Genomic DNA, 26,868 nt, shown 5'->3' on the forward strand with positions numbered 1-26,868 from the left:
AGGGTTAGTGAGGAATTCTGTTCTCCCACACAGTTGGGATTTTTATTCTGGTTTCTGCCAACTTCAAAACTGCAATGTTTCAAATAGCTTCAGGTGACTTCTTTATTTGTGATAAACTAGAAGCACAGATATGTTGAGAAGGGACACTGATCTTTATTTTTCTGACTAGGTGATACTGACGGGGGACAGACCTAGACCATACCATACAGGAAGAATATTTCGATCATCTGATTTTGCTAAGAACTTCCAGTTGACAGATATTCCTTTCCATCCTTCAACTCAAATAATTTATCACCCTCAGAATTCTGATCTGTTGTTGGCCCTCAGTATTGAGGTAAGGATTTGGGAAGAATAGAGCTGTTGGTTCACTTATTCACTGGTAATTTAGGCACTGAATCTAGGCTCCAAGAAGCCATTTAGGGCTCCTCCAGACATCCTTTTTATTATGCATTCATGATGATTTGGACTTACGATGGTATTGGGGCTGTTATCCCTGATCCCACTTTCAATACTGTTTAAACCTGAAAAAGTTCTAGAGTGGGTACACTGCTTCATTTTCAGCTTATCCCATAATGTCCTGTTGAAATCCTTGTAACCTTTTATACCACAAATGTTTTGCTTTAGTTTTTGTCCTGCTTTTATGATACTGTAGTGCAAGAGTACTGCTCCAAACAGCAATAATGGTGTAATACTGGGGAAGCACTGCAGAACAACTAATAAAGTGGAATGATGGATGGCCCAGTATCAATCCACCACAATTATTGCATCAGTGACATGTTGCAGAATTCACCCACTAAAAAGCTCCAGTCTGGAGAGACTCTTAATGTATGTTTGGGTGGGTGGGCAGGAGGGCTTGGCTCTTGTGTGACCCCTTGTGGTAATAATTGGCAGCGTCATAGTTCCTTTCTCATCAATACAGCAGTTGTATGGTCATAGTTACTGCTTTGCCCTAAGTGCTGTGTTACATAATGAAAGTGTGGGGTATATTTTAAATGAAACTCATTGCATTGGCTGCATGAAGGTCTTTTCTAACAGGACTATGAGATTCTGTATATAGGTGAATCAAGCTGCTTTAAGAGATACAGTCTGACTCAGTGGCAGAACTGAAGTATGGAAGCATCAGCTGGTCAAGAAAATGTGTCCAGACTGTTACTGCCTTCTGTTGTGTTTCTGGCCCCAATTCAAAGTGTTGATAATGAACTTTAAAGTCCTAAATGATTTGACACTAGGATGTTTAAAAGATTGCTCTCTCCCATATGAGCTTTCCTGCCCTTAAAATCTTTTATGGAGGTTCTCTTCCATGTCTCACCAACATCTGAGTTGTGCTTGGCTGTACACAACTGAGCCTTCTCTGTGGGCTCACCAACACTTCAGTTACTCTCTCAATGGGAGTCACATCTTGACCCTTCTCTGATGGTGTTCCACTGCTGTGCAAAGATGTATTTTCCGGCAAAAAATTGGTCTACCAAATTGCTAATCTTATTCTCTGTGATATGTTAGATATGTTTTCTCTGCTGCCTCTTTTCTCTGCCTTACTGATTATTTTGCATTTTCTTTTTTAATATGTTGGTTGGATTGTAAACCACCTTGAGCATTTTCAATGGAAATCTGGGCTAAAATATTTTTGAATGAATATTTTTAGCTCAGACTTGAAAATGCTAAGCAGATGATGAATAATCCTTTCTTAATGTTTTCAGGGCAGCCTGTGGGTATCTAAGACCTTTGGTGAGAAATGGAAAGAAATACACAAAGATGTTTGCCTGGCCAAATGGTGAGCAGCTGAAAAACAAACATGTTCCCCAGGGAGTTAGTAGTTTAATGTTCTCTTGATTACACTAGAGCTGGCTGCTTGCAAAAACAGAAAGATAACTCTCTTTGGGATGAAATTCTCTTGGTCCCTAATAGCCCTTCTTGTGGTCATGTTTGTATTGTGTGCTTTTTTGGAAAAGTTGCTGTAATGCCTTCTGCATACACTGATGTTTGCAGTACTTGAACACTTTGCATATGCAGGAAGAGCTCTATATAAAGGGGCAACTTGGTAGCTGTGTGTTAAATTTTCCAGCTTTGGATCATTTTCACCTTCAGGGTACCAGGGCTGTTTGGAGAGTAGATCCAATAGCTTGGCAGTAGAGCACCTGCCTTCTGTATAGAGGGTCCCAGATTTCATCCCTGACTTTTCCAGTTAAGTGGCTCTCTGTTGCCAGTTGTTGAATTAGCTAGCTTCTTTGCCCTCAGGATTTTGTTCTCAGTGTTCTTCCCCTTGACTTTTTCCAGGGGCTCTGGCATGACCATTTTCTTCACCACATTCCTGAATGGCTCTTGTAGTAAGTATTCCCAAGTACAACAAGTAATAATGATACATGTTAGTTTTTAACAACTCACCTGTGGACAGTCCATTTCTGAAGATGGCTTCAAGTGCTGGTTCTCACCCTTTTTAAGCAGTTTGGGAACACAATGTGTAACGGACACCTTCTCTCACTGAGCATGCTTAAATAACACAATCTTCACCAGAGGCCCTAATCTAAGCTGGATGGCTTTAATCAGTTATTTTTACTGATTCTTCAGATGGTGTTGCTCAAATTTTGGGTTATGTTGGGTTATGTTGAGTTTTATTTTGTATTTTGATACTGTGCTTTATTATTATTATGAGCCATCCTTGGAGTTCTGCTAAATGGAAGAGCAGCATACCTATATGTTAAACAAGATCAGCACTGTGCAGGCTAGCCAGCACCTCAAATGGACCTAGCATGGCCCTGCTTTAAAGAATAAGGCCTTGAAGCTGTTTTTTTTCATTTGCTCTACAGCATTTTCACACATTACTCACATGAAAAGGGCACCACATGTTGAAGCAGTTGCAGAGTCCAGCCCCTAAGGCCTACCCCCTGCATGTTTGACCACAGATGCCTGCAAAAGAGTAGCCTATGCAATTAGACTTTTTTTTTTGCTGCAAGTTTCCAGGCTTATTGACATTTCAGGGACATTGGGGGGGGGTTAGGGATGGGAAACTACAGGCTTATGGGGCAGTGGTGTGGCCTTGCAACCCCTTCAATGGATGAAATCTCTTTGCTGTGTGTATTTCATGAAGAGGGCTTCTCTATCTCTCTAATTGGGACAATGTTCATATACTTCCTCTTTCACAAGAAGCTGATCTTGGGTTACTTGAGCTGAAAAGGACCAAAGACTTTGGGAAGACATTCAAGACTATAGGAAGCAAAATCTACTCCTTTGGTCTTGGAGGACGCTTCCTCTTTGCATCTGTGATGACAGAAAAGGTAGGAAATTCACTGTTCTCTTTTTCTATTTCCATAGGCCCCAGGAGTTGAGTTTACAGTGGGTCCCACCCCTCTATGATAGAAAGCAAAGGAACCAGTGTTTGAAGAATGTTGATGTATATTAGTTCATTTTTAATGCAAGTGGCTTTTTCTAGTCTGAGGGCCATTTTCATCCTTGGCCAACCCTCCAGCTGTAGAAGTGGCCAGAAGTGGCTGACTGATCAGGCATCCAGGCCAAGGTTTAGCACCACTGATTTTTCAGTTTAATCAGCCCTGTCAGCAGAAACCCTGTGCAAGAACTTCTACTTGCGCAACGGAGCTTCCCTCCCTCAACTCCTGTGCCCCCCAAAATTTGCTTGGTGGGATGTCAGGATAAACCCTCAAACAGTGCAGAAATGGCAACCTGGAATGCCTGTACAGATGGAACGACTGGAAGAGCTTGATGTTAAATTCCACTCAGTGATTTCACTCCTTAATAAAGATAACAGTTCACTGTGCAGTGAGGAAGTGCCCCTACAGCTCCCATCCCAATATATAGTATCAGGTCGATAAATAAGCGAGTTATTGAAGGGGATTACTTATTTAGTATACTATCAAGACTATGTAGTGTGAATTTCTGGTATCCGTCAGGAATAACCTCCTATATAAACACCAATAGTATGTAGGATGTGGTAGTAATTCAACAACACTATCATTGCCTTCACTAGGGCAATACAAGACGAATCCATGTGTCATTGGATCATGGAGAAACCTGGAACATGGCACAACTTCCTTCAGTTGGACAAGAGCAGTTTTACTCTATCTTGGCAGCTAATGATGACATGGTATTCATGCATGTAGATGAGCCTGGAGGTGAGAGAAGGGAGTTTGGTGTGGTGTATAATTAAAAATCATAAAAAGTTCTGAATTTCAACATGCATTTGATGTGGGTTGCAAAACTTCGTATGGTTCATGTGAAGATGAACTGTATAGCATATAGGCACCTAAGGTTAATCCTTGAAATAACATATATGCACTCATAATGATAAAGCATTTGAATCATACACTTGGTGAAGAGACTGCCAGATCATCCCTTAGGGAAGGACAGTTGTAGTTGCGTCCACACACTTGAGACCCCGCTGTTCTCACTCTTGTTCTGTCAAGAACCCTGTGGCCCTGTTCATTTGTTTCATATAGTCCCTATTTATTTCCTAACCAGTTTATTGTAATAGTTTTAGGCAGCTTTGAAATTGGCATTAGCATAGGCCTATCAGCTTTCTAGACCTGGTAATCTAAAATTAATGGTGATGTTGATAATACTGAGATGAGAGCCCCGTTCCTTAGGGACTCTCTGGAAGACCCTCACCCCCTGCAACCTATTGTTTTTCTTGCAGATACTGGGTATGGGACAATTTACACCTCTGATGACCAAGGCATCATATATTCAAAGTCCCTAGAAAGGCATCTCTATACCACCACAGGGGGAGAGACGGACTTCACCAATGTGACCTCCTTGCGAGGCATCTACATCACTAGTGTGCTCTCAGAGGGTCAGTACTCACTTTCTGCATGGTGTCATGGGGACTGATGGATTCTAGATTGGCTGTAATTGAAGATTGAGGAATCTGTTAGGAAAGTAGCTGAAACTTTTCAGTGAGATGGAATTGAGGCATTTCTTGGAGATCCATTTGGGAGATCCATAATGCTTATGTTTGCTAATTTGTTTGAAATAGCTTGTTTTGAAGCTAGGTTTTCTCATAGGTGTTTTGACTAAAGGAAACAACCATGTTACCGTCTTAGTTTGTCAAGGACAAGTTCACTTGTCTTGCAGTACTGGTCTCAGTTCTGCTTTTACGAAGTTAATGGGAATAATCAACATTGATCTGTTCCTGTGCTTACTATGTCTGTTAATACCGCATCCTGTAAAGCAGGGATGGTGGACCTGTGCCTCTTCGTATAGTCAGTTCTTATCATTCCCAGCAAGCATGGTCAAGAGACAGGGATGATGGGAGTTGTAGTCCAGCAACATCTGGAGAGCCACATGTTTCCCATGTGTACCAGAGAGTTACTTAGTTTCAGCCCAGGTTGAATCTCTTTAGACAGTCTGAGTGAAGTAAGGAAGCCAAGCTCATATGTTAAACTGTGTTGTAAGGCTGACAGTTCCTATAGATGGGAATCGGGAGTGTCTTATTTGAAGCAGAAAGATGACACATCTGCACAGGGGCTGGAGCTTTAATATCAAACTGTGAATACTGGAAAGGTTGTCCCTGAAATAATGGCTGATGACCTGACATTGAACTCAGCCGGTGTGCTGCAGGAGCCAACCCAATGAGTCTCAACAGCGCAGTGTGGTTTGCAGTCTTACTCTATTTTCAAAGTGTTTGGTCCTCTTTTGCAAGATGTCTTGTCTTTTTGAATGCTTGGAATGTTGCTACATGACATGGGAATTAAAGCATCCACTTTTTAATTATAGCAGGTGGCATTCAACCTTTGCATCCCATTAATGAAAACATTTCTACTTGTGCTACAGGGCTCCCCCCCCCCACCTTCAGCACTTACTCCACACCCTCCCCAAATATAATCCAGAGGGTTGGGGAAACCCATGGAACAGATTTAGGGGGCATATAGGAGGAGGAGAGGGAGATAATGTTCCATTTCACAATAAAATCCTTCACTGATGGAATGCGAGACTTAGCACTGCATTGGGTTTTACTCAGAGAGTAAGTATGTTGTATAGAATTTATTGCACAAATACTTACATTTTCTCCTCTCAATCAGATAATTCCATCCAATCGGTGATTACCTTTGATCAAGGAGGGGAGTGGGTGCACTTGAGGAAACCTGAAAATGCCAAATGTGACTCAACTGCCAAAAATAAGGAAAAGGTTTGTATGTTTATATATTGGATGTAGGATGATATTGTCAGACCAAGTTATAGTTCTAAGTTACTTGTTTGGAAGTTGTTTCTACTGAAAACTATGCTTCCTAGTAAATTGAGTGTATGACTCAAGTGCAAGATTAGGGTGTGGTGGTACAGGGTGTGCAAAATCATAGTTAGAGACCAAATTTATAGGTCTTGAAATAGCATTAAACGTATTAAAGTTGCTGTAGCCTTTGTAAATATTCATTAGGAAATTGGCTTACCAATAGTTGTATTATCTCATGTTGCGTGGTTAGTGCATCTAACTTGCAATAAAATTAAAAGTAAAGCATATTTTTAGGGATGTTTTGCAAGAGGAGTGGAATGCTCAACAAACTTTGTGCAGTGAGCTGGGCCCAAACTATGCAACAGAAAACAGTTTGTAATTCAGCCTGATTTAAAACAACAACAACAGAAGCGAACAGGCTTACGTGTGGAAGAAGCTGCCTTGGGCCATGTGTTACTCAAAACACAGTTTGTCAGCTAATAAACTTGGAAGCTTGGGTTCAGTTTGCCTTGGATTTGCACCAGTAAAGGTTCTCCTTTGTGGCAATTCTGTTGAAATTCAAGCACTTTTGGTTGTTTTGCTTTTAATAAGACCAAATATGTTAATGCTTCACCATTTTGCCTCCTTTTCTTATTGGGGTTGTCTTACATTTACAGTGCAGCCTTCACATCCATGCATCTTACAGCATCTCCCAGAAGCTGAATGTACCAATGGCTCCTCTGTCTGAGCCCAATGCTGTTGGAATTGTCATTGCTCACGGTAATGAATTATCCTTATGCACATATAATACGATGTAAGATAATTGGCAAAGGATGAGGCTTTACTTGGGATTGTCTACTGGTTTCTGTATTTTACAGATCTGTTTTTTTCCTTCTTCTGCCAGTAAGGGTGGGTGAACTTAGGAATGAATACAAGTGGTGGACCTTCATGAGAGAACTGTAGTGTACTCATATCCATTGTATTGGCAATGGCCTTGTGTTGCAGGAAGTGTTGGGGATGCCATTTCAATAATAAACCCAGATGTTTACATTTCGGATGATGGCGGCTACACCTGGGCACGGATGCTTGAAGGACCCCATCACTATGCCATCCTGGATTCTGGGGGCATCATTGTGGCCGTTGAGCAAACGGATCATCCTATCAATGTGATTAAGTATGCAGGAACTTAATTTTGTTAATACTTCTATGGTGGGAGGACATGAGAAGTTCAGTGCCCACTTCGTCCCTGTTATGTCACCTGGAACTATCCCTATAGAACAGTGTTACTCAAACTTGGGGGCCCAGCTGTTGTTGGACTACAACTCCCATCATCCCTAGCTAGTAGGACCAGTGGCCAGGGATGCTGGGAGTTGTAGTCCAACAACAGCTAGGGACCCAAGTCTATGAAACACTGCTGTAGAATGATGTAAAGGAAGAAACTGGGTTGCTCTCAATTTAGAATGTTTGAAAGGAATGAGGCTATTCTAACCACGAAGCTGTTGCTTGAGAGGAGTGACTTCAGAAGAACCACTAATTTCTATCCCTATTGACATTTTTAAAACAAGCTCTCGTCCAGAACAGGCAGATATAAATATGTTTGGAATTCCAGCTAGGATAAAAGCAACAGACAGAAGAAGTCCCCGTGCACTTCTCCATTGCAAATCACCTTTTCCTGGCACTCATTTGCAAAGAAGTCAGTCATATAATTGTAGACTTTGAAGGCACACCAAAGGTCATCTAGTCCAACCCCATACAATGTAGGAATCACAGTTAAAGCATCTCTGACAGATGACCCTCCAGCCTCTGTTTCAAAACCTCCAATGAAGGAGAGTCCACCACTTTCCGAGGGAATCATAGCTCTTAACAGCAGGAATTTATTCCTAAAGTTTAGTCAGAATCTTCTTTCTTGTAGTTTGAATCCGTTGGTTCAGGTCCTAAGGCCCTCTGAAGCAGGAGAAAAAAAGCTTGTTCCCTCTTCCATGTGACAGCCCTTCAGATATTCAAACATGGCTATCATGCCACCCTCTCAGTCTCCTCTTTTCCAAGTTAAACACACCCAACTCCCTAAACCATTCCTCATAAGGCTTGGTATCCAGTCCCTTGATCATCTTGGTCTCCCTCCTCTGAACACATTCTAGCTTGTCAATATCCTTCTTAAATTGTGGTGCCCAGAAATGGACACAGTACAGCGGAACCCAAGGTTCTGATCTGCAAAGTGGCAAGTAAGCATGTAGTTTAGTCTAATATTCCTGTCACCTGTCTTGCATCCCCAGTATTTGAGAGTGGATGCCTTAAGCTTTGTTAGGATTTCTGTCAGTCTAAATTAACCACAGTGATAATGCCAAACCTCCATTCCTAATCTTATCTGTTTCAGGTTCTCCACAGACGAAGGGCAGTGCTGGCACAACTATGTTTTCAGTAAGGATCCTATGATGTTTACTGGCCTGGCATCAGAGCCAGGAGCAAAATCGATGAATGTTAGCATCTGGGGATTTACAGAGAGCTTCCTGTCTCGTCAGTGGATCTCGTATACTATTGACTTTAATGATCTTCTCAACAGGGAGTGTGAGTAATCTCTTCCTTTATAACAAATAAGAATGTTAGCCAGCTACCTGTCTTCAAATTGTCTTGACTGTATCTGTGAATTTAAAAAATGTGATGCAACTAGAACAGGGGTCAGCAAACATTTTCAGCAGGGGGCCAGTCCACTGTCCCTCAGACCTTGTGGGGGGCCAGACTATATTGGGGGGGGAATGAATGAATTTCTATGCCCCACAAATAACCCAGAGATGCATTTTAAATAAAAGCACACATTCTACTCATGTAAAAACACGCTGATTCCCTGATGTCTGCAAGGCGGATTTAGAAGGCAATTGGGCTGGATCCGGCCCCTGGGCCTTAGTTTGCCTACCCATGAATTAGAGCATTTTCAATAGGCTACTGGTGTAATACTGTGTTTGAGAATGCACAGGTCAGGTCTTTTAGCTGCCTCTTCATGTGTAATCCCCACAAAAAAGTTAGTTCCTCCAGAGATGAGGAAGCTTGCCTCAGATTAATTTGGAAATTACTCAAGTTCTTTTTGGGTGGGGGGAGCAAAACTTTTCTCCAAGAATAATTTGGAATATTCCCTCCCCCCCCAGCTAATGTAAGGGCTCAGAAATATTGTACACCCATCTTCTCTGTTCCTTCTCCCTCTCTGAAAAAAGCCATTTACGCCAGGCCACGCTCCTCTCATTTCCTTTCCTTACCTTTAATTGGCAGCAGAGGAAGGAGAGAGGTTTCCTCCTCACCCCCCCTTTTTGTTCTGCTGCAGTGGGTAACAGCGTGGTGGGGCATGGGGAGCCATGTGATATGTCCTGTCCCCCACAAAGGCTGCCGCACCTGAGAAAGCTACAGGGCAGCTTTCCTTAATTCCAGAGAGTACCCGCCCGAGTTCTGTGGCTGATTGCACCACAAAATTCTACAGAAAAGTCCACAGAATTTTAGTAGTTTTTTGCTATCTTAGGAATCTGGTCATTATTCCCTCCTTAGGTATGGAGAAGGACTACACAAAGTGGTTGGCTCACTCCAGCAATCCCAATGACCCTGCAGATGGCTGCATATTGGGCTACAAGGAGGAATACCTGCGCCTTCGCAAGTCATCTTTCTGTCAGAATGGTCGAGACTACGTTGTGACCAAGCAACCATCTGTCTGCACTTGCACATTAGGTGACTTCCTCTGGTATGTTTGGAGAGTTCCTCCCATAATCTATTCCCATGGCTGTGTTTTTTTCTGTTCTGAAATGGCCTGGGGAGTGACCATACTCCCACCCTGCCAACCCTTTGAGCTTCACTGAAATATTAAACCAGACTCTGCAGTTCATTTTCTGAAATAGTGAGATGGGGAACCTGTGGCCCTCCAGGTGTTGGACTGCAGCTCTAATCAGCCCAACCGGCATGATTAGTGGGATCTGCAGCCTAGCAACAACTGGAGGGCCACAGGTTCCCCATTCCTGATGTATGTAGAATTGTGGTTTTATGACTCTACAAGTGTGAGGTTTTTCAAGGAGGCAGTCAAGTGATTAAACATTGATTAAATATGGTGAAACTTGGGGGTTCTCAGAAGAAATGCCACATTTTGCAACCCAGATTCCATTATCAGTATAACAAGATGTGCAGGTTAATGCTGGTCTATTTTCTGTGGCTGAAGGAGCATACAAGATTTTAAGCAGGCAGATATTTCACAAACAGATATCATGCAGTTGCACATACCTACGCCATTTATTTGAGACAAAAGTGGCAGAAATCCTCTTCACTAAAAGAAAGCATACAAACTCATTGTTTGTTCAGATCCAAAATCTGGCTTTGGCAGGATCTGAAGTTCTCGGAGAGGGGAGCATCAGGGACAATAAACATATCCCACACTTGGGCTGTGTACACACCATACATTTAAAGCACATGACTTCCCCCTGAGAATCTTGGTGACTGTGATTTACCCTTCACAGAGCTGCAGTTTCCAGCACCCATAACAAACTACAACTCCCAGGATTCTTTAGGGGAAGTCATGTCCTTTAAATGTATGGTGTGCACACAGCTTTAGACCATTAGAAGTTCCTACTGAGACTTCCTGTGGTTCAGGGTCTTAAGCAGATGCTGTTTGCTTGTTCATTCTTTTCCTTGTAGTCTCAGGCTGGGAACTTGATCTTGAAAATAAGCCTCATCTCAATGGCTTCTCATTTAAGCCACTAGGTTTTGCAGTAAATGGTCACGTCTGATGTTCAGCTTTGCTTGTGTGTGCTGCTTTTAAAAGGCCCTCATGATAACTTCTGTGGGGAGCATTCAGCTGTGGAAAAATGAACAACGAAAAGGGTGGAGTGTAATTTAAGAAGACGGAAAATAGTGCAGACATTAGGGAGCAGAACTGTGTTGCTGGTAGCTTGTTCTACTGGACTCTAGCATGTACTGGCTCATTCTGATGACCTGTTTAACTGAGCATTCATCCTGATTTGTTTGCACAGATATAATGCTGCACAACATCAGCATCTCACACTTTCCAGTGCATTTCCCCATCCCTTTTGTTACCAGAAAAATCCCAGGGTGTTTTGCAGGGTGGGGGGATTGTAAGCAGGTTTATTGTGCAAGGGTGCCAAATTCACTTTAACTGCACAAACTGGTGGTATATGATTAATTCATACCTGAAAATAACGAGACTGAACATGGCCTTTGCATCCCTTAAACTTGCAGAGCCATAGTCCAGAGTACACAAATTACTGCAATAAATGTGTGTCTTGAACAGTGCTGGACTTAAACCTGAATGGCTTCTTTTTTAAAACCACTCAAGGGGGCGGTGTATGTGTGAACTGAGCATGCCTTCAAAAAGAGCAAGGTGGGAATAAGCAGATATTTCCACTACCACCACCTTATGAGATGGCTAAAGAACCTTGCTTTTCTCTTGAAATGTTGTGTAAACAAAAGCACCACACTCACATCAACATGGACCTCATTTTGGTTTCCAGCTTGGCAGGACTTCCTGGAACACCCAAGCTTTAAGAAGCTGTTTTTAAAAGCTGAAATTTTGTGCACACTTGCAGCCATGGAAAGCTTTCTGTATGCTGGCTTACATCCCAGCAGTACTTCCTGGTATACCCATATGGCTGCTGACATCACATAGTTATGTGGGTGTTCCAGGATGTTTTGTTGAAATGGAAGCCAGTGTAAGTTCTGAACTACTTCAAGTGAGCTCAGTGAGGAAAAAGAGGGTTCCTTAGCCACCTCATATGGTTGAATAAGACAAGCAATGCACACACACACAAATTTCTACAAATGTAGCAGTGATGAAAGGTGCAGAAAACAGCTCCCCAGTTTGCAAAGGGGCAAATGACCTTGCAAAATTGGAGGGCAAGTTTTAGCCTAGCACTGGTTTTTGAGTGCTGGGGAAATGGAGAGATCAATCTGGATTTCTCACAATAGATTTTGAGGCTGTACAAAACCAGTAATAAAATTGATGTCAGTCTGGTTGTGGGGTTGTTTTAGAGGGCCCTAGAAGGAATCAGTACTCAGTATCTCTATCATCTTCTCCCACCTGCTGTTGCTTTTTGAATATTTAAAAAACATTTTCATTCACAACCAGTTTATCAAGCAGCAGTTCTAATTTTTCAATGTGCATGGGTTCATTGTTGGCACTGAATCTGCTTTCCATTCAGGGCCACATTCATCACCATGGATACGTGTGCTGCATATTAGCAAATTAGATTGCTAATGCTTGGTAGGAAATAATTCAGGGTTGGCGAACCTGTGGCCTGCCATTTTTGGTGACCCACAACCCTCTTTTTTTCTTCTGGCACCTCTTTTTATTTTTTTTGAAAAGCTCCACATCTCCCTCTGGTGCATTGCCTTTGTTAGGAGCTCCTATAGGAAGGAAACAGAAAAGTCGTCTAAAGCTTTTTCTCTTCCTTCTAATGTCTTCTAACATGGGAACCATTTATCCCTATGGTGCAGTGTCATTCAGAGTTAAGACCTTGAAGACATTTTTCTTTTCCTTGCTATTACAGCACTAGGGTAGGAGGAAAGCCCCCAAGCTAGCAATGGGAAGAAAAAACACAGGGAATTCTCCCCTCTGCAGCCCCAACTTAATCAGCATTTGTCTTCTTGTCTGTTTGGTGTGTGTGTGTGTGTGTGTGTGTGTGTGTGTGTGTGTGTGTGGGCTATACCCACTTCAACCACACTCACCTCTGGCATGTGGCTCTTGGCAGTATGGCTAACCATTGGGCTGAAATGTATTTGCCACCCCTGAAGAAACTGGATGCTCCTTCATAGGGTAGTTTCTCCTCCTGAATGTTCTGTCAGTGATACAACTAGACATGAGAAGTATTATCACCAAATTCCCGAATAACCATTAAAAATGTATAATTCTAGTTTGAGCAACCACATACTAGGTCTTTTAGTTGCAGCAATAATGAAGTGATGCATACTGTGTGTGGGTTGTTAACGTCTGTCTTCCTACCCTTCGGATTTGCGATGCAGTGATTTTGGCTACTACCGCCCAGAAAACCATTCCAAGTGTGTGGAGCAGCCAGAGCTGAAGGGGCATGACCTAGAATTTTGTCTATATGGGAAGCGAGAGCGGCTAAAGACCAGCGGGTAATTTTCTATGATTATAATAGTCAGTATTATTGATGGAGGAGATGGCTTGGTCCTGTGTGCATTTGTTTTTATAAAACAAATATGTGTTGGCTACTGGGAAGAGGACTATCTTCTGATGCCCTGCTGTAAAATTATTCTCTTCCTCTCTCTGAACACGCTGTGTTTCTGGAACAGTAAGAATCTCCCTTAGAATCAAAATATGCCCCTTGCTGTTGTGACCATGGCACTATATCTCCCAGTAGAAGATGTAGTATAGCCATCTGTAATACATTTAAGGTGATTCATTCTGTATTGGGTGGGGAGATAATTCTCTAGATAGAACTATCTTGGCTTATAAATTCTGTGGACCAGAAGCAGCTGAAATAATTTAGCATGACATGTGCATTTATTATTTGAGGATTCTTGACTTTCATGTTATGTGACTTCCATGTTGTCTTGGAGGCCACTGCAGCCCTATAGACCTGACATGCATACCCCTCTAGGTGCCCAGCCCTGAAAGAATCATGGCTTTGGGGAATGTCGGACAGGTGATTTGAGGATACCCACCTGGCAATGGTGAAACCATGTTCTCGACTTCCCACTGATGCTTGGACATGAAGGGGTTAGCTAATTTTAGGTGGCTTGGAGAGCTGTCACTAATAAAAGAAGCTTCGCAATAATAGATTATTGAGACTCCTGTTGAATTTCAGATATCGGAAGATCCCAGGAGACAAATGTGTTGGTGGGGAAAATCCCATCCGTGAAGAGACTGATCTGAAGAAAAAATGCACTAGCAACTACTTGAACTCAAGCCAGCTGGTAAGTTTTAAAAAATGCAGAAAGAACTGTAGTGGGGCAAAGAGATAGAGGAAGGGTGGGCAACCTTTTTCTCCTGTCAAGGGCCATATATCCTTGGGTTATTCTGTGTGAGGCCACATGCTGGCAGAGGAAGACCACTGGTGAGTGGAATCATCCCTTTTTCTCTCTCTGAACCCCCTTCTCTTTTTCCTTCCCAGTGTGCTAGAGTGACAGATCACTCTTGTCAGAGGCCTGCAGTGATGGCATGCAGGGGGTCAATTGAAATTGGGCTGGGGGCTGCATATAGTTCAAAGGCTGCAGGCTGCCTGTATATATGAGAGGGAGAAAGAGAGTAATTTAACCAATGTAAAAAGAGTGCTTGAAAAACAGCCCATTTGTAGTTAATATTTGAGAAGCAGTTTTTCTTAAAATGCTTTGCCAATATTAACCTTGACTCTGTTCAAGCAGTAAAATGAATGAGCTTTCCAAATTGGCTGCTGAAGCTGCGGTTTGGCATTCTGAACTAGGTAGTCAAATTTCACCCTTTCCAAAATCAGCTGTTTCATTCTCTCTCCCCAAATCTTTATAGTCCTCCTGTGATCCATGCAGGACAAGAGAGTAAGTTCTTGAGGTATGGAGAATATGCTAGGAGAATCATTATAGAAATGACTCGGTAATTGAAGTGATTTAATAATTTGTCATAAAATCTTAATGCATCTCTCTCTTTTCTTTCTACAGTCTACTTCCTCCAACTCCACTCCAGTCATCCTGGCTGTAATAGGCTTGATGCTTATGACTGCTGTAGCTGGAGTAGTCATCATTAAGAAATACGTTTGTGGAGGAAGGTGAGCCTTGGGAAGGGATTGGCAAGATCATTCTTACTTTTAACTATCATTCAGTTATTTTTATGCTGCCTTTCAGTGCCAGAGACTCTCCCACCACAGAATTAAGAGCATGAAACCAATTCAAAACAGGAAAACAGTAGCCATGTAACATAACACATACATAAAACAGCAGGAGTTGTAACTATAAAATCACCAACCTTATTCAGTTAAAAGCAGATTGGGATAGTGAAGTCAGTAAGGCCCATTTAAAACAAGCCAGAGAGGCTTCTGTGGGAAGGAGTTCCACAGGGACAGGGCCATCCTGAAAGGTGCTCTTATGTTTGTCGACTTGATAGATCTTAGTGGTAGGCCTTTGTGGCTGGTCTTGGAGCCCAAACAGAAGTGTAAGCAATTGTTCAAATTACCAGATCCCAAATGCTTTAGGACTTTAAAACGAGTGCTTTAGATTGGACCTGAAAATACATTGGCAACCACTGTAGTCAGTACAGATAAGGCTTTATATCAGACTACAGCTGTTTATGGGGGCCAAGCAGTCTGCACCAGCTGGCACTTCTAAATTGTCTTTAAAAGCAGACCCACGTACAGCACATTATAACCCAATCTGATGTAACCAGGGCATGAATTACCATAGTCAGATCCACTTTCTTCACAAAGAAATGCCACTGGCAAATTGACCAGAGCCCATAAGGAGTGCCTGACAACTGATGTCATGGGTACCTCCATAAACTGCTCTGAGTCTAGGAGAACCCCCAAACTGCAAACGTGATCATGGCAACCCTGGTCACAACATTCCTAGATCAGCAGGCTTGCCTGCCCACAGTACCTCTGTCTTGCCCGATTTTGAGCTTCCCATAGACATCTAGTTGGCTGCTGTGAGAAGAGGATGCTGAACTAGATGGGCCATTGGCCTGATCCAGCAGGCTCTTATATTCTTGCCTTCATCCCTCATCCATCCCAATACCTGTTCCACAACTTTGCTAGGAGAGATAAAACTACATGCCAGCTGCATACTTACAACACTTTAGCCCAAAATGACAGATGGATTCATGTAGCATTGTTGCACTGCCAGGTTTTTTTTGTTTTTTTGTTTTAAATCCTATATAGGTTCTAAAGATACCCAATGTTTATTGGCTTAGACCAGATAAAACAGCCAGAGAAATGGTGTCTCAGCAGCAACTGATATAAAGTTCTTCCAAAAGTCTCTGGACGTTATATTCACTTCTGTTCAAAGAATGCTTGCCCATAGGGCCAAGTTCATTTCATGTGTGTTTGTCATGCCCCTAGGTTTCTGGTTCACCGATACTCTGTCCTGCAGCAGCATGCGGAAGCGAACGGCTTTGATGGCGTTGACACACCAGATGCCAATAAAACGGGCTACCATGATGATTCTGATGAGGCAAGTGATTGTAACTGATGTGTATGTGTGCACACCATGCATCTTTCTGAGCAGTACATGTTGGGTTAGAAAGATAAATTTGAACCCCAAGCATGTGATTTTGGCTTATGTCACTTTGAAAAAGAAACAGCTGTATATCTCTGGGGGGCTAAGTGCGTTGTATTTGCCACAGCAAAACCGCAAAGAATCATGATCATCAAATGTTAACCAGAAGTATTATCTATCCCTCTTTTCTTCCCAGGACCTTCTGGAATAGTGATATTGCAGATCTAACTAGAATTGGATTCACATGGATTTAGATGCTGCTACAGAAGGGCACGAATGCAGACGGTTCATTTTACTTCTAATTTGAATGCCTTTTCCGTATCCAAGGGATTTTGTGTTCCTACTGCTTCCATCAAACTGTCTAAAACCAAGAAGGCTGCAAGAACTGCTTTGGGTGGGTGGGTGTAGAAGGGGGAGATACTGCAGCTCTGAATAAGGAAGAAGGGAAACCTTTTTTTAAAAAAATGTAACTTTGTTTTAATCAGATTTCTTTTTCCAACTTAAAGGAAAACTAAATAGGAATGTGAAAGCAACATTTCATTAAATATTAGCATTACTAGGTACAGCATACCTTGCTACTAGGAGAAGGCTCCAAATCCCTGGGTGGGGGACATGTTCCACTCCAACACTGTGATGACACTGCTTTGAAGCTGTTGCAGTGTGAGCAGCACTTCTCCTAGCAAGCAGGGCAATGAGATGCTATGGCAGGGACTGAGAAAGCTAACCAGCATCCCGGGGCTGTGTGCCAAAACAGGGTTGCTTTTCGTTTTCACTGAAGTGTAATCAACTGGGCAGATGTATGCCGTGCAAAGCAGAGATTATTCCAAGGCTAGAAACAACTCTGTGGCTCTCCGATTCCAAGGAACTAAACTGTGAAATTGGCACGTGTGTTGCCATAAATCTAAAAAGCAAAAGCATGGGGGTGGGGGTGGGGGTAAATTTATCAACTGTAAGACTAAGTATACAGATATTCCAGAAATATGACTTGTTTAGAATGTTATGAAGGAACAGAAATTGTTTGCTTTAAATCAGGTTCTTGAAGGAAAGTTTTGTTGTGCTACCGGCAGCACCATGATGTTATTAAGTGTTTCTAATTTTCATTATATTTTTAGATTATACGTAGATCAGTGGTTGCTACACATGCACCACTTTGCTACTATGTTTTTCTGACTTCTGTTCAACAGCACAGTTTGACTGTTATGTGCCATGTGGAATCATAACTATTTCTCAATATTTTTTGGGTTCACAGAGGGTATTATGAATTGAACCTGGAGAAAGTAGTAAGTTAAGTTTCTTGAACTCAGTAGCTAAAAGTTGGCCTGTTGGGATGTGAATTGGCGACGGAGGCACCCCACTCCAGTAGCTATTATAGTAAGAATCAAGGGATTCTTACTATGGGAATCCATAGAAACACAAAGTATTGAGCCAGTGCATGGCATAGGTAATATTCGGCTTCTGTTGCTTTGAAGGGACTGAGATGCTTGGAGAGACATGTTTGAACTTGAAAGACCTTCATAACATTCAGTAATGTATTTTCTTGAATTTTGGTCCCCAGTGGTACTTTTTACATTTATCTTAGGACTTTGTTCTATTCCAGCATAGGTGAGTGATTAGTCACAATTTGTCCACACTTCCTGCTGCATTTCCCCAGGGAAAACCACTCTTTTGTGCTTGATCGCAACAAATGGCAATTCGGGTTGGGTTGCCATTTGTTAAGATCTATTGCTAAAGAGCGGTTTTCCCTGGAGGAAAGCAGCAGGACAAGAGGAAGTGTGGATAAGCCCCTAGACAAAATATGTTTCCCCACTCACCTGTGTTGGGAGCGTGGCAGGGTCTGAATACCTTCCACATACCACCTGCACCCTTAATCTTGCTATGAACGCCTATACTGGAACTTGCCCCACTCTGCTTTTATTCCCCAAGTGTTCCTGCTGGTGAGGCAGCACTACCAGGAAGGTCTCACTGGAGGTTTCAGGCTGAGGCTGCCTTTGCTCCCTTGTGGTGCTAGGACATGCATCCAGACACGAGGAGCCCTGGGACACATAGTATATTTTCCCCAGGGTCTCTGGTGTGTGTGATGCTTAAGGACCACCTTCCCCTTACCCAGCCCCAGTACTTCCCTAAGATTATCAGAGGAAAACTTGCTGGTAATGCTGCAACCTGCTGAGTGTCATCCAGCGACAGTCTGGAAGTGGTCCTTCTCCATAGTGGCATCTACCCTCTGAATGCCACGCTTCGCAATTTTTCAGGAGGCATTGAATGTTGGGTATTTCCACCATTAATCAGTTTAACTTGCCTTTCTTCAAAGAATCAGGATTTGTTAGATATTCAGTGGCTATCAATTATGCCCTAGTGGTTAGGACATGTTGCTAAAGTCACAGAGCTTTCCACCCTCTTTTTGGCAATAATGAGAGTCAGAAACATGAAATAAAGTGTCTGTCCTGGATTTGTTTTTCCCACAGTTACTTTGGCTTTACTGTGCTTTTTTATTGGGCCCTTACTTCCTCCCTTACATCACTGCATCATTTGATTATATCTCAGGGTGTTATTGTCTTCCTTGGTATAAAATTATTTTGTCCCTTGCAGAAGGTACCAACAAGGAACACATGGCAAGGAGGAACATTTGTCCCTGGAAGACACTTGTAGCTTATTCCACTTCTTGTTTATTCTCACTCCATTTAACCTGGTACAGAAGCACACTCGCATGTAAATAAGAGTGCTGTTTACAGTCAATATTAAACTCACAGCAACTCAACCAGGAACTGAAGGGGGCTCAATAACCTTGTGTCTGACAGCTGCTCCAAAACCCCTGCTCTTAACATATTTGAACTTCTTGTGTACATCTGTTCTGTGCAGAGCCAGGTTCAAATCGCTTTACTATCCATGTGATGTGGCTGAAACTCTTTTAAGTGCTGGGCTGGGATTGTGATGGAAAGCCTGTAATGTAGCTGGTGATGACCTTTTCCATTTCACTGAGAACATAATCTGACTACTTACTCTTGCTATTATATGTCCTATTTTCTATGTTTATTAAAGCATCTCTGGAAGGGTGGTTAGGTAAGGGAGTTCATTACTGGGCATGACCTGTTCCATTGCTCCATTTCTGTTGATTCCCCTCTCATAAGACACTCTACATTGTGGCACATTGGCTTATAAAGTGAGAGCATTCAAGGAACTAGAAACCTCAATAAACTAACCAGGTCCTTGTTACTGTCACACATTTGCTGCCATACACAACAGTAGCCTTGTCCTCCATAGTGTTGAGTATGTAGGTAACACTGCATTTTCGTCACTGCTCTAAGGGTGCTGCCTAAGTGACAAAGCAGTCCTGGAAATGTTGCCATTGCATGAGCTTTGAAGTATCATTGTCTCCCTGATGTGTCTGTAAGGCAGACCAGACCAGACCATGTGCATAATGGCTGTAAAATATAACATAACAAAAAGCCATAGCTAACACACTCCTCTACACACAATTTCTTAAGATGTACAGTCTGAGGCAAGATGCAGAAGAAAAATAAAGGAGCCATGTATAGAGTTTGTAAATAAGCCTGGCTATATTATAAATTTGTACTGGTATTTTTCTGTATATTTGCAATATTTGGGTTAGAAATAAAGACAAAAATTGGGCTTTTATGTGGTCTGCCTTTACTCTTGTGAGTGTGAAACCTTGCTGAAACCCGATCATAAGGAGCAACGTACATCATTTAGCCATTTTTTTCAGGGCGGCTGCTCAGCACTGAGCAACTTAAGAGCCTGCTGGATCAGGCCAATGGCTCATCAAATCCAAAGTGGCCAACAAGATGACTCTGGGAAACTCTCAAGCAGAACTGGAATAGTTTCCAGCAACGTTTTCAAAAGAATTTCTCCCTCTGACTGCAGGCAGAGCACAACCATCATGACTTGTAGCCGCTGATAGCCTTAACCTCTATGAGTTTTTCTGACTCTTTTAAAGACTTGGAGTGAGTTCCATAGGTTAATCTTATCCTGAGATAAACATAAGAAGTAAAGGTGTAGTTTTGTCTCTAGGACTGGCCTGTTCATGTGGCAGACTAAAGCAGCTGCCTTGGGTGGCAGAATCCAAGGAGCGGCACTGCTGTGGGCATCCTACCCTCCCCCAAAGAAGCGGCTGCGGTGGGTTCTGGCAAGATCTTGGAAGAGCACTGCAGTTACCCCACCTACCCACCGCTGCTACTGCAGAATTGAGATGTGGCGGGTTTGGGGTTCCAGTGAGATCTCACAAACAGCCCTGTGAAATCTTGCCGCAACATGTAAGTCACTGTGCAACCCCAGTAAGCAAGGCTGCAATGGGGTTGGGTGTGCAGGCTGGTCCTTCCCTTTTTCGTCTCCGGCAATAAAATGGGATAGGCAACCCCTGTCTGTCTATGGTTTCTAGCACTGCCTTTCCTGTCCTGGATATGGATGGGAAAAGAAGAGGCAACAAGAAGACTGTCTTGCCATCTTATGCCTGGCTGTACTTCACTTGCACAGCTACCCTGTTAGAGATATTGCAGTTCCCTTTCCCATGTGAACAGCCTGCAGTGTTTCATCTGCATTACAATTTCCCAGATAGTTCTAGAGGTTGGAAGGTGTGTGTGTTTGACCATTCAGCCCAGGGTATATCTCTAGGGTGTGCTTTTGAACCTTGCAGAGTTTCATTTCCCCTTACTCTACAACCTGTTTTAGTAAGATGATCTACTGTGAAATTATTTCCTTGGACGTAAAGTAAAAGCTGCTGCTGACCATTTCAGTGGCAAAGCTTTGGAATATGTAGACTCTTCCACAATAAGGGCTGGCAACATCGGCTCAAAGCTTGGCTCCATGTTTTCCTACACAGAAAGGAGGGCTAAGAAAAGACTGGTACTTTCTCTCCCCCTGCCCCAGACACCCACTTCTCACACCCAGCACAGGCACCTGTGAATTCCTGGCATCAGATGCACCTTAAGGGCATGGCATGCCCTTCATTTACTTCAAGACCCTAACCTATTTCTGCAGTAGCACAGCAGTTGCTTGTATGTCCTGTGCAAAGAATGTGTTTGCTGGTATACAGAGTCTTAAGATGGAATCAGAAAGTGGCAAATGAGGAACGGGGGACCTGGGCTGCTGCTTTTCAATACAAAGAGAAGCAGTGGAAAAAGGGTGACACATCTTGGGGATATTTTTAAGCTCCCCCCCCCCCAGTCAGGGTTCTTAGAGGTGTGCATGCCACAAATCAAGTTGGAAACTTCAGTACGTGGGGAAGATTTTTAATTCCTTCTGCAGCTGCTACTTTTCCCTTGCAAGTTAGGCCTCCCCAAGGATTCCAGACCCATATTTGCTGCTTAATGTCTTATCCCATTCTGAGGATCAAGCCACAAAACCACTCGCAAGTCCCCACTTTTTATGTGCTGTTTTTGTTTTATTCTTGATATTTCTGATATTTCTTATCTCTGTGGTGTTCTTCCTCCCCACCCCACCCCATCTTCTTCATTTTGTGCTGTATGTACAAAATAGAAATTTTGTGTGTGCCTGAAACTTATACCTAATTTTTATTTATATTTGTATCTGTCTGCCTATTATCTGTCTGTCTATCTATCTAAACTTTCTATATATAGCACACCCACCCACCCACCCACCCACCCACACACACACACACACACCCGGCCTGGATAGTTTGTTTGAAACAAACTTGCACACTTCACTAGGAGAGTGAAGTTAGCATAACAAGTTTACCTTTGCTCAGAGCATGCCATGTGCACAGGGGAAAAGCAAAAGGTGTGAGCCTTGAAGACATCCACTCTGAAACAAAAACAGGCAGCAAGACCTTCATTAGCATCTCTCCAGTGGTTGGAACAGGCTGGGTCATGTCACGAGTTGCTTTCCACCTGCCAGCCCTCCAAGACATCTTTTGACTAATAATGTCAAAAACTGTGTGACTTGAAATATAATACAGAAATAGATCTACTTGAAAAATGGAAGAGTAATTCGAGAACGTCTCCTTTAAACTCTTGTGGCCCATGTGGGGTCAAGACTTGGGGACCCATCACAAGCATTCTCATAATCCTTTCACTGCATATACACTGTAAATGTTTGATAGGCAAACATTTAAACAGAATACAGCTGGCCAGTGCTATTTTTCTTGAAAAAGAGGTGCTGGAACTCACTGTGAACACCTCCCTTGTTCTCTTGTAATGGCAATGTGGTCCACCTGAGAGGTGCCAGAACTGAGTTCTGGCAAGTTCTGGCTGAAAAAAAGGCCTTGCAGCTGGTCCATATTAAGGGGAGGGGAAAGGATCGAGTGGCTTTTTGCAATGCCTCTTCGATCCCCTAACTCACTCTTCTATTGCAACACTGCAAGTTTGCTTCCTGCAATCTGCCTGTTGTTTTCCGCTTTAAAAGGATGCCCTTTTCAGAGTTTCTTTTTATTCTAAAGGACAGAATATGGCACCAAAGAATGAATGGGAAATTGCTCATGTGGACTGCAATGGATATGAGTTACGTCACACAACCCTACCAATGACCTTCTTTCCCATAAGGAAAAATGAAGTACACCCCAAAGTATAGCACCTCTTTTTGGCACACACACTTCCCCCCCTCTCTTTAAAAGTGGACACTGTAGAATTAACAAATGCCAGATCCAAACTATAAGAGTGAGCTCATTGGCTACACGGGATCAAGTGTGACTAAACCATTTGGGGGGCTCCTAGCCCCAAACCCACATTGCCACTAGTTTTTCCAGTATTTTCTTGTATTGTGAGTTGTTCTATGTAACCACTGCATTTCTGTACTATCCTGTACTAAGTTCTTCTGTACAAAGAACTAATGGCAGCTTACATGTGGTTATTCCATCAACTACATGTATAAAAAAATATACATACCTGAAGGTACTTGGCTCTGAATTTAATATTTTTTCCAGCTACTTCCCCCATTCCTAGATGCCTTTAAATGCTTGGTGATGGTGCATGTCTGCTCAGCAGAAGCCCCTGAACCCTCGCCCTTTTATCAATCTGTTCCCAAAGGGATGGTCCCTAAACTAATTCTAATAGTAATAGTTCACTTTCAAGAAGTTAAGTTTTGCCAGCAGAGATGGAGGGGTAGAATGGCTCACTCCATCCTAGGTTGATTTCTGCTCCAATATGATGAGGCAAATGATTCTCTCTGAGTGAGCTGGCTGCCTTTGGTGCTCAGATGAAAGAGTGCTGATAGGCAGGTCTTCTTTAGTGGCAGCATCAGTAAGAGAGCATCCGAACCACTTGGGGTGTATGTGTTTGTGTATGTCTATGTGTTTGTGTATGTGTATGTGTCAGTCTGCAGAGGTTCTGAAAAGAGACGGAAGACAAGGCAAAAGGAAAATGCTCCAGACTCCAGCGTAATTTACACATCCATTTGCTTTGTTTTCTAAGTGGTATCCGGTTCAGACATCAACAGTGAGGTATGATCCTTTGCTTCCACAGATCCTCTCATTGTTAAATCCTTAGTTTTAAAGTTTCCCTTCCGGATTGTTGAACTTGTCCCTCCATCCTAAACATGTTAAACAGTAGAGATCAGATGCATTGTTCACACTGGGCCATTTCATATGTGTCCTACAGAGGATGCATTTCTTTGTGGGAAAGAAAGAAGATGATCTCAACACGCTATTGGTGACACAGAAATGAATCTGATATTTTTAAAAAAATCTGTTGGATTTGAAAATCTGTTGGACAGAGATTGGGTCCAGGTTCTTGCACTTTCAAAGTATGATGATGCAGGAGTCTGTTTTTGAAGGGGAGGGCAGTTATAATCTGAGCATTTAATATATTTATTTTTCACATTTCTATAGAATCCAGTAATGAAAGTCCTTTGCACACTTTACAATAAATTACAAAGATCTCAGTGAAACCCCCTGTTCTGTATCTTACTACGTGGATAAAAATTCAAGTAAAGACTGTTTGTATGGAGGCTCTGTTGTGAAACTAAAGTCTGTTCTGAGAACTAGCCTTACAAGCTTCAGGCATAGCAAATAGCTCCTCTGTCCCCAGAATACACAGTCCTGGTATGTTTTGTTGAACCTGTATCTAGACTTCTTCTTGTGATCCTTTCCTGCAAGACCCACATGATTCTTCATTTCACTTTTCATGTAAATTCTTTATTTCCATGGAGGAAAGCACTTATACTGGGTCACTGCTAGCAATGCAGGTGTCTGGTGATCTAAAAGAGACTTGAGTAAGAGCTCATTTATCCATGTTTGTTATTCCAGCCCCTAAGCCATACCTTGGGGTGTGAATCCTAGTGCACTTTTCACTGCAGGATATACATGGAAGTAGGCGTGCACCATAGTCCTCCTAGGACACTGTCCTTTTCACAATCATAAACTCTGGGTTGTAATTAAAGCCACTGTTTTACTTGTGCGATGGAAATAGCATCTTTCTGTACATACACAAAGTAATACAAAACAACCCTGAGACAACAACAACAACCCAAGAAAACCAATTAAATTTTACATGGGGGTGCTTTTTTGTCCTAGCCAATGTAACAGGATGGAGTAAAACATTTCCAGCAAAAACTGATACACTGAAGTGGGCATATGTGCCGAGACAGAATTTTCTGATTGAAAACAAATAAAAAAGCCATGCAATCTATTGATTTATTTTGGTCACAGTGGTACTTTTTTGGTTTCTTTGTCCCATCTAATGTTAATGTATTGAGATTAAAAATGCTCTGTGCCTTGTTCAAACACAAAGGAAGCAGACTTAAATGCCCCTCTGACAGACAGAAACCCCGGGAGAAGCCCATTTGCTTGGGGGGGGGCAGTGCTGTGGTCAGCTGTGCATGCTGCATGGCTTGTATATTGCAGTGAATGCCTCCCTATGTGTCAAAGATACACAATACACATAACTTTGGAGGAGACAGACTGGAAGTGTGTGTGTGTGTGTGTGTGTGTGTGTGTGTGTGTATCCCTTTGGTCAAGTACAGTTGACAAGCAAGACTCCCACCATAAATTTGAACTCTGCTGAGCACTTTAAATAAGGAACACTGGGCAGAGACGAAGTACAAATGGAAAGACTCTGCTGGCACACACTGACATTCAAATAATTCAAATTTCTTCCTTCTTCCTGTGCAAGCCGTAAGTAGAAAGTCAGGTTTCTCCTATCACCTTCCTTGCCCCTTCCTCATTCTTAAGAGTGCAGATTGCTTTGAACAAGACTATCATTTCCATGATTGTCCCAAATGCTGCATTTCAGAGTGCATTGAAAGTCATATCTTTGTTTCCAGGGAACAGAAGAAAGACTGGCAGACAGCTAGAAAATTCTATGGCACAGACTAAATAATTAACTGATGCAACATGGACTCCAATTCCAGTGCAGGGAATGTCACCAGCTCTGGCTTCAGCGACCTTTTCCTCCTTTATAGCAAGAACGTGTTTGCTGTCCTCTATGTCCTCTTCTTCCTCCTGGGCATGCCTGGAAACGGCTTGCTGCTCTGGATCCTTTTCCGAGGTCTCCAAAGAAAGAGCGGCAGCCACATCTCACGCCTGACGGAGCCTCTCTTCCTCAACATCGTCATCCTGGACCTCCTCTTCCTCCTCTACAATGCCCCTGTGATGTTTGGCAACATCCTTTTCAGGGACTGGCGCCTGGGCCGCCTGCTGTGCGTCACCACCCACAGCTTCTCCATGTGGGTCTCCTTTGCTGCCTTCTACAGCATGCTGGCCATCGCACTACTTCGCTATACGGCGATCCTCCACCCCATGAGAGTGATGCCCATCTCCCAAAAGCAGATAGCTATCGCTTGTGGGCTCATCTGGGTGACCTGCCTTATATTCTCCACTCCGCTCTGGATTAATTATGAGATCATTCACGTGGAGGGGCAGATGTATTGCGTGAACCAAATGGCAAGGAAGGAAGTTAACCTTTACCTGCAGCTCCTGGGAGGGGTGGGCTTCCTGCCTCCCACATTGCTGATGGTTTTCTGCTACTTGAGGATCATCTGTACCCTCAAGGTTAGGAGAGGGCTCTCTATGCACACAGCCTCCAGCCTGCAAGTGAACTGGCGAGCTTCAGTGATGGCTTTGGTCACCATGGTGACCCTGGTGGTCATGTGGCTCCCCTATTGGCTGGTGATTTTCTTTATCAAGTACGACCAGTTGCTAACCACAGCCCCTATGTACTTGGCTTATCACCTGACGTCTCTCCTGGCCTTTGCCAACCGCTGCATTAACCCTATGATCTGCTTCTGCCTTTCTTTCCAGTTCCAGGCCAGGCTGAGGAACCTCTTTAGGAGGGTAGAAAAGGGAATTCGCCAAGTAGGTCCTATCCATTTGGGTAAGATAGAAGTGTTAGGTAGCACGTGACTAAGGTGTACAATAAGCTTTGCTAAAGTTGTGTGGAACAAGAATTTATTATTTCCTGTCCTGTAGCCTGCCTGAGGGATCCCTTATGTCAGCACTGGAGGGCCACCGATTCCCTGTCCCTGCTTTATGTGACATACACAGAGCCCATAAGGAGAAAATCATATGTGGGAACTTAATTAGTTGCACTCGTTTAAAATATTTGAATCTACTTCTAGAAAAA

General features: G+C 42.9%; 2 protein-coding genes across 3 annotated transcripts in view; both read left to right on the forward strand.

Moving 5' to 3' along the window:
* The window catches only part of SORT1 (sortilin 1), a 50,379-nt gene extending 30,404 nt beyond the window's left edge, over nt 1–19,975 (forward strand). The window contains exons 5-20 of one of the 2 annotated variants that reach the window (XM_083617798.1): nt 170–334; nt 1,698–1,771; nt 2,275–2,324; nt 3,145–3,272; nt 3,980–4,124; nt 4,646–4,801; nt 6,030–6,136; nt 6,835–6,937; nt 7,163–7,331; nt 8,532–8,722; nt 9,689–9,878; nt 13,160–13,276; nt 13,969–14,077; nt 14,795–14,901; nt 16,186–16,297; nt 16,539–19,975. In XM_083617798.1, coding sequence (XP_083473924.1) covers nt 170–334; nt 1,698–1,771; nt 2,275–2,324; nt 3,145–3,272; nt 3,980–4,124; nt 4,646–4,801; nt 6,030–6,136; nt 6,835–6,937; nt 7,163–7,331; nt 8,532–8,722; nt 9,689–9,878; nt 13,160–13,276; nt 13,969–14,077; nt 14,795–14,901; nt 16,186–16,297; nt 16,539–16,553 — 1,938 coding nt within the window. In that variant the 3' untranslated portion in view covers nt 16,554–19,975. Of the gene's footprint in view, nt 1–169; nt 335–1,697; nt 1,772–2,274; nt 2,325–3,141; nt 3,273–3,979; nt 4,125–4,645; nt 4,802–6,029; nt 6,137–6,834; nt 6,938–7,162; nt 7,332–8,531; nt 8,723–9,688; nt 9,879–13,159; nt 13,277–13,968; nt 14,078–14,794; nt 14,902–16,185; nt 16,298–16,538 lie in introns of both variants that reach the window. The other variant, XM_083617797.1, reaches the window with a different exon arrangement.
* Nucleotides 19,976–25,640: 5,665 nt separating this feature from the next.
* LOC310765227 (galanin receptor type 3-like) lies at nt 25,641–26,774 on the forward strand (the record flags this gene model as incomplete). Its single annotated transcript, XM_083619993.1, has 1 exon — nt 25,641–26,774. One exon carries the CDS (start codon nt 25,641–25,643, stop codon nt 26,646–26,648), a length of 1,008 nt encoding a protein of 335 aa, XP_083476119.1. The 3' UTR covers nt 26,649–26,774.
* Nucleotides 26,775–26,868: the final 94 nt, after the last annotated feature.

This window comes from Podarcis filfolensis (assembly GCF_964270895.1).
Source record: "Podarcis filfolensis genome assembly, chromosome: 6".
NCBI classification, from domain to species: Eukaryota; Metazoa; Chordata; class Lepidosauria; order Squamata; family Lacertidae; genus Podarcis; species Podarcis filfolensis.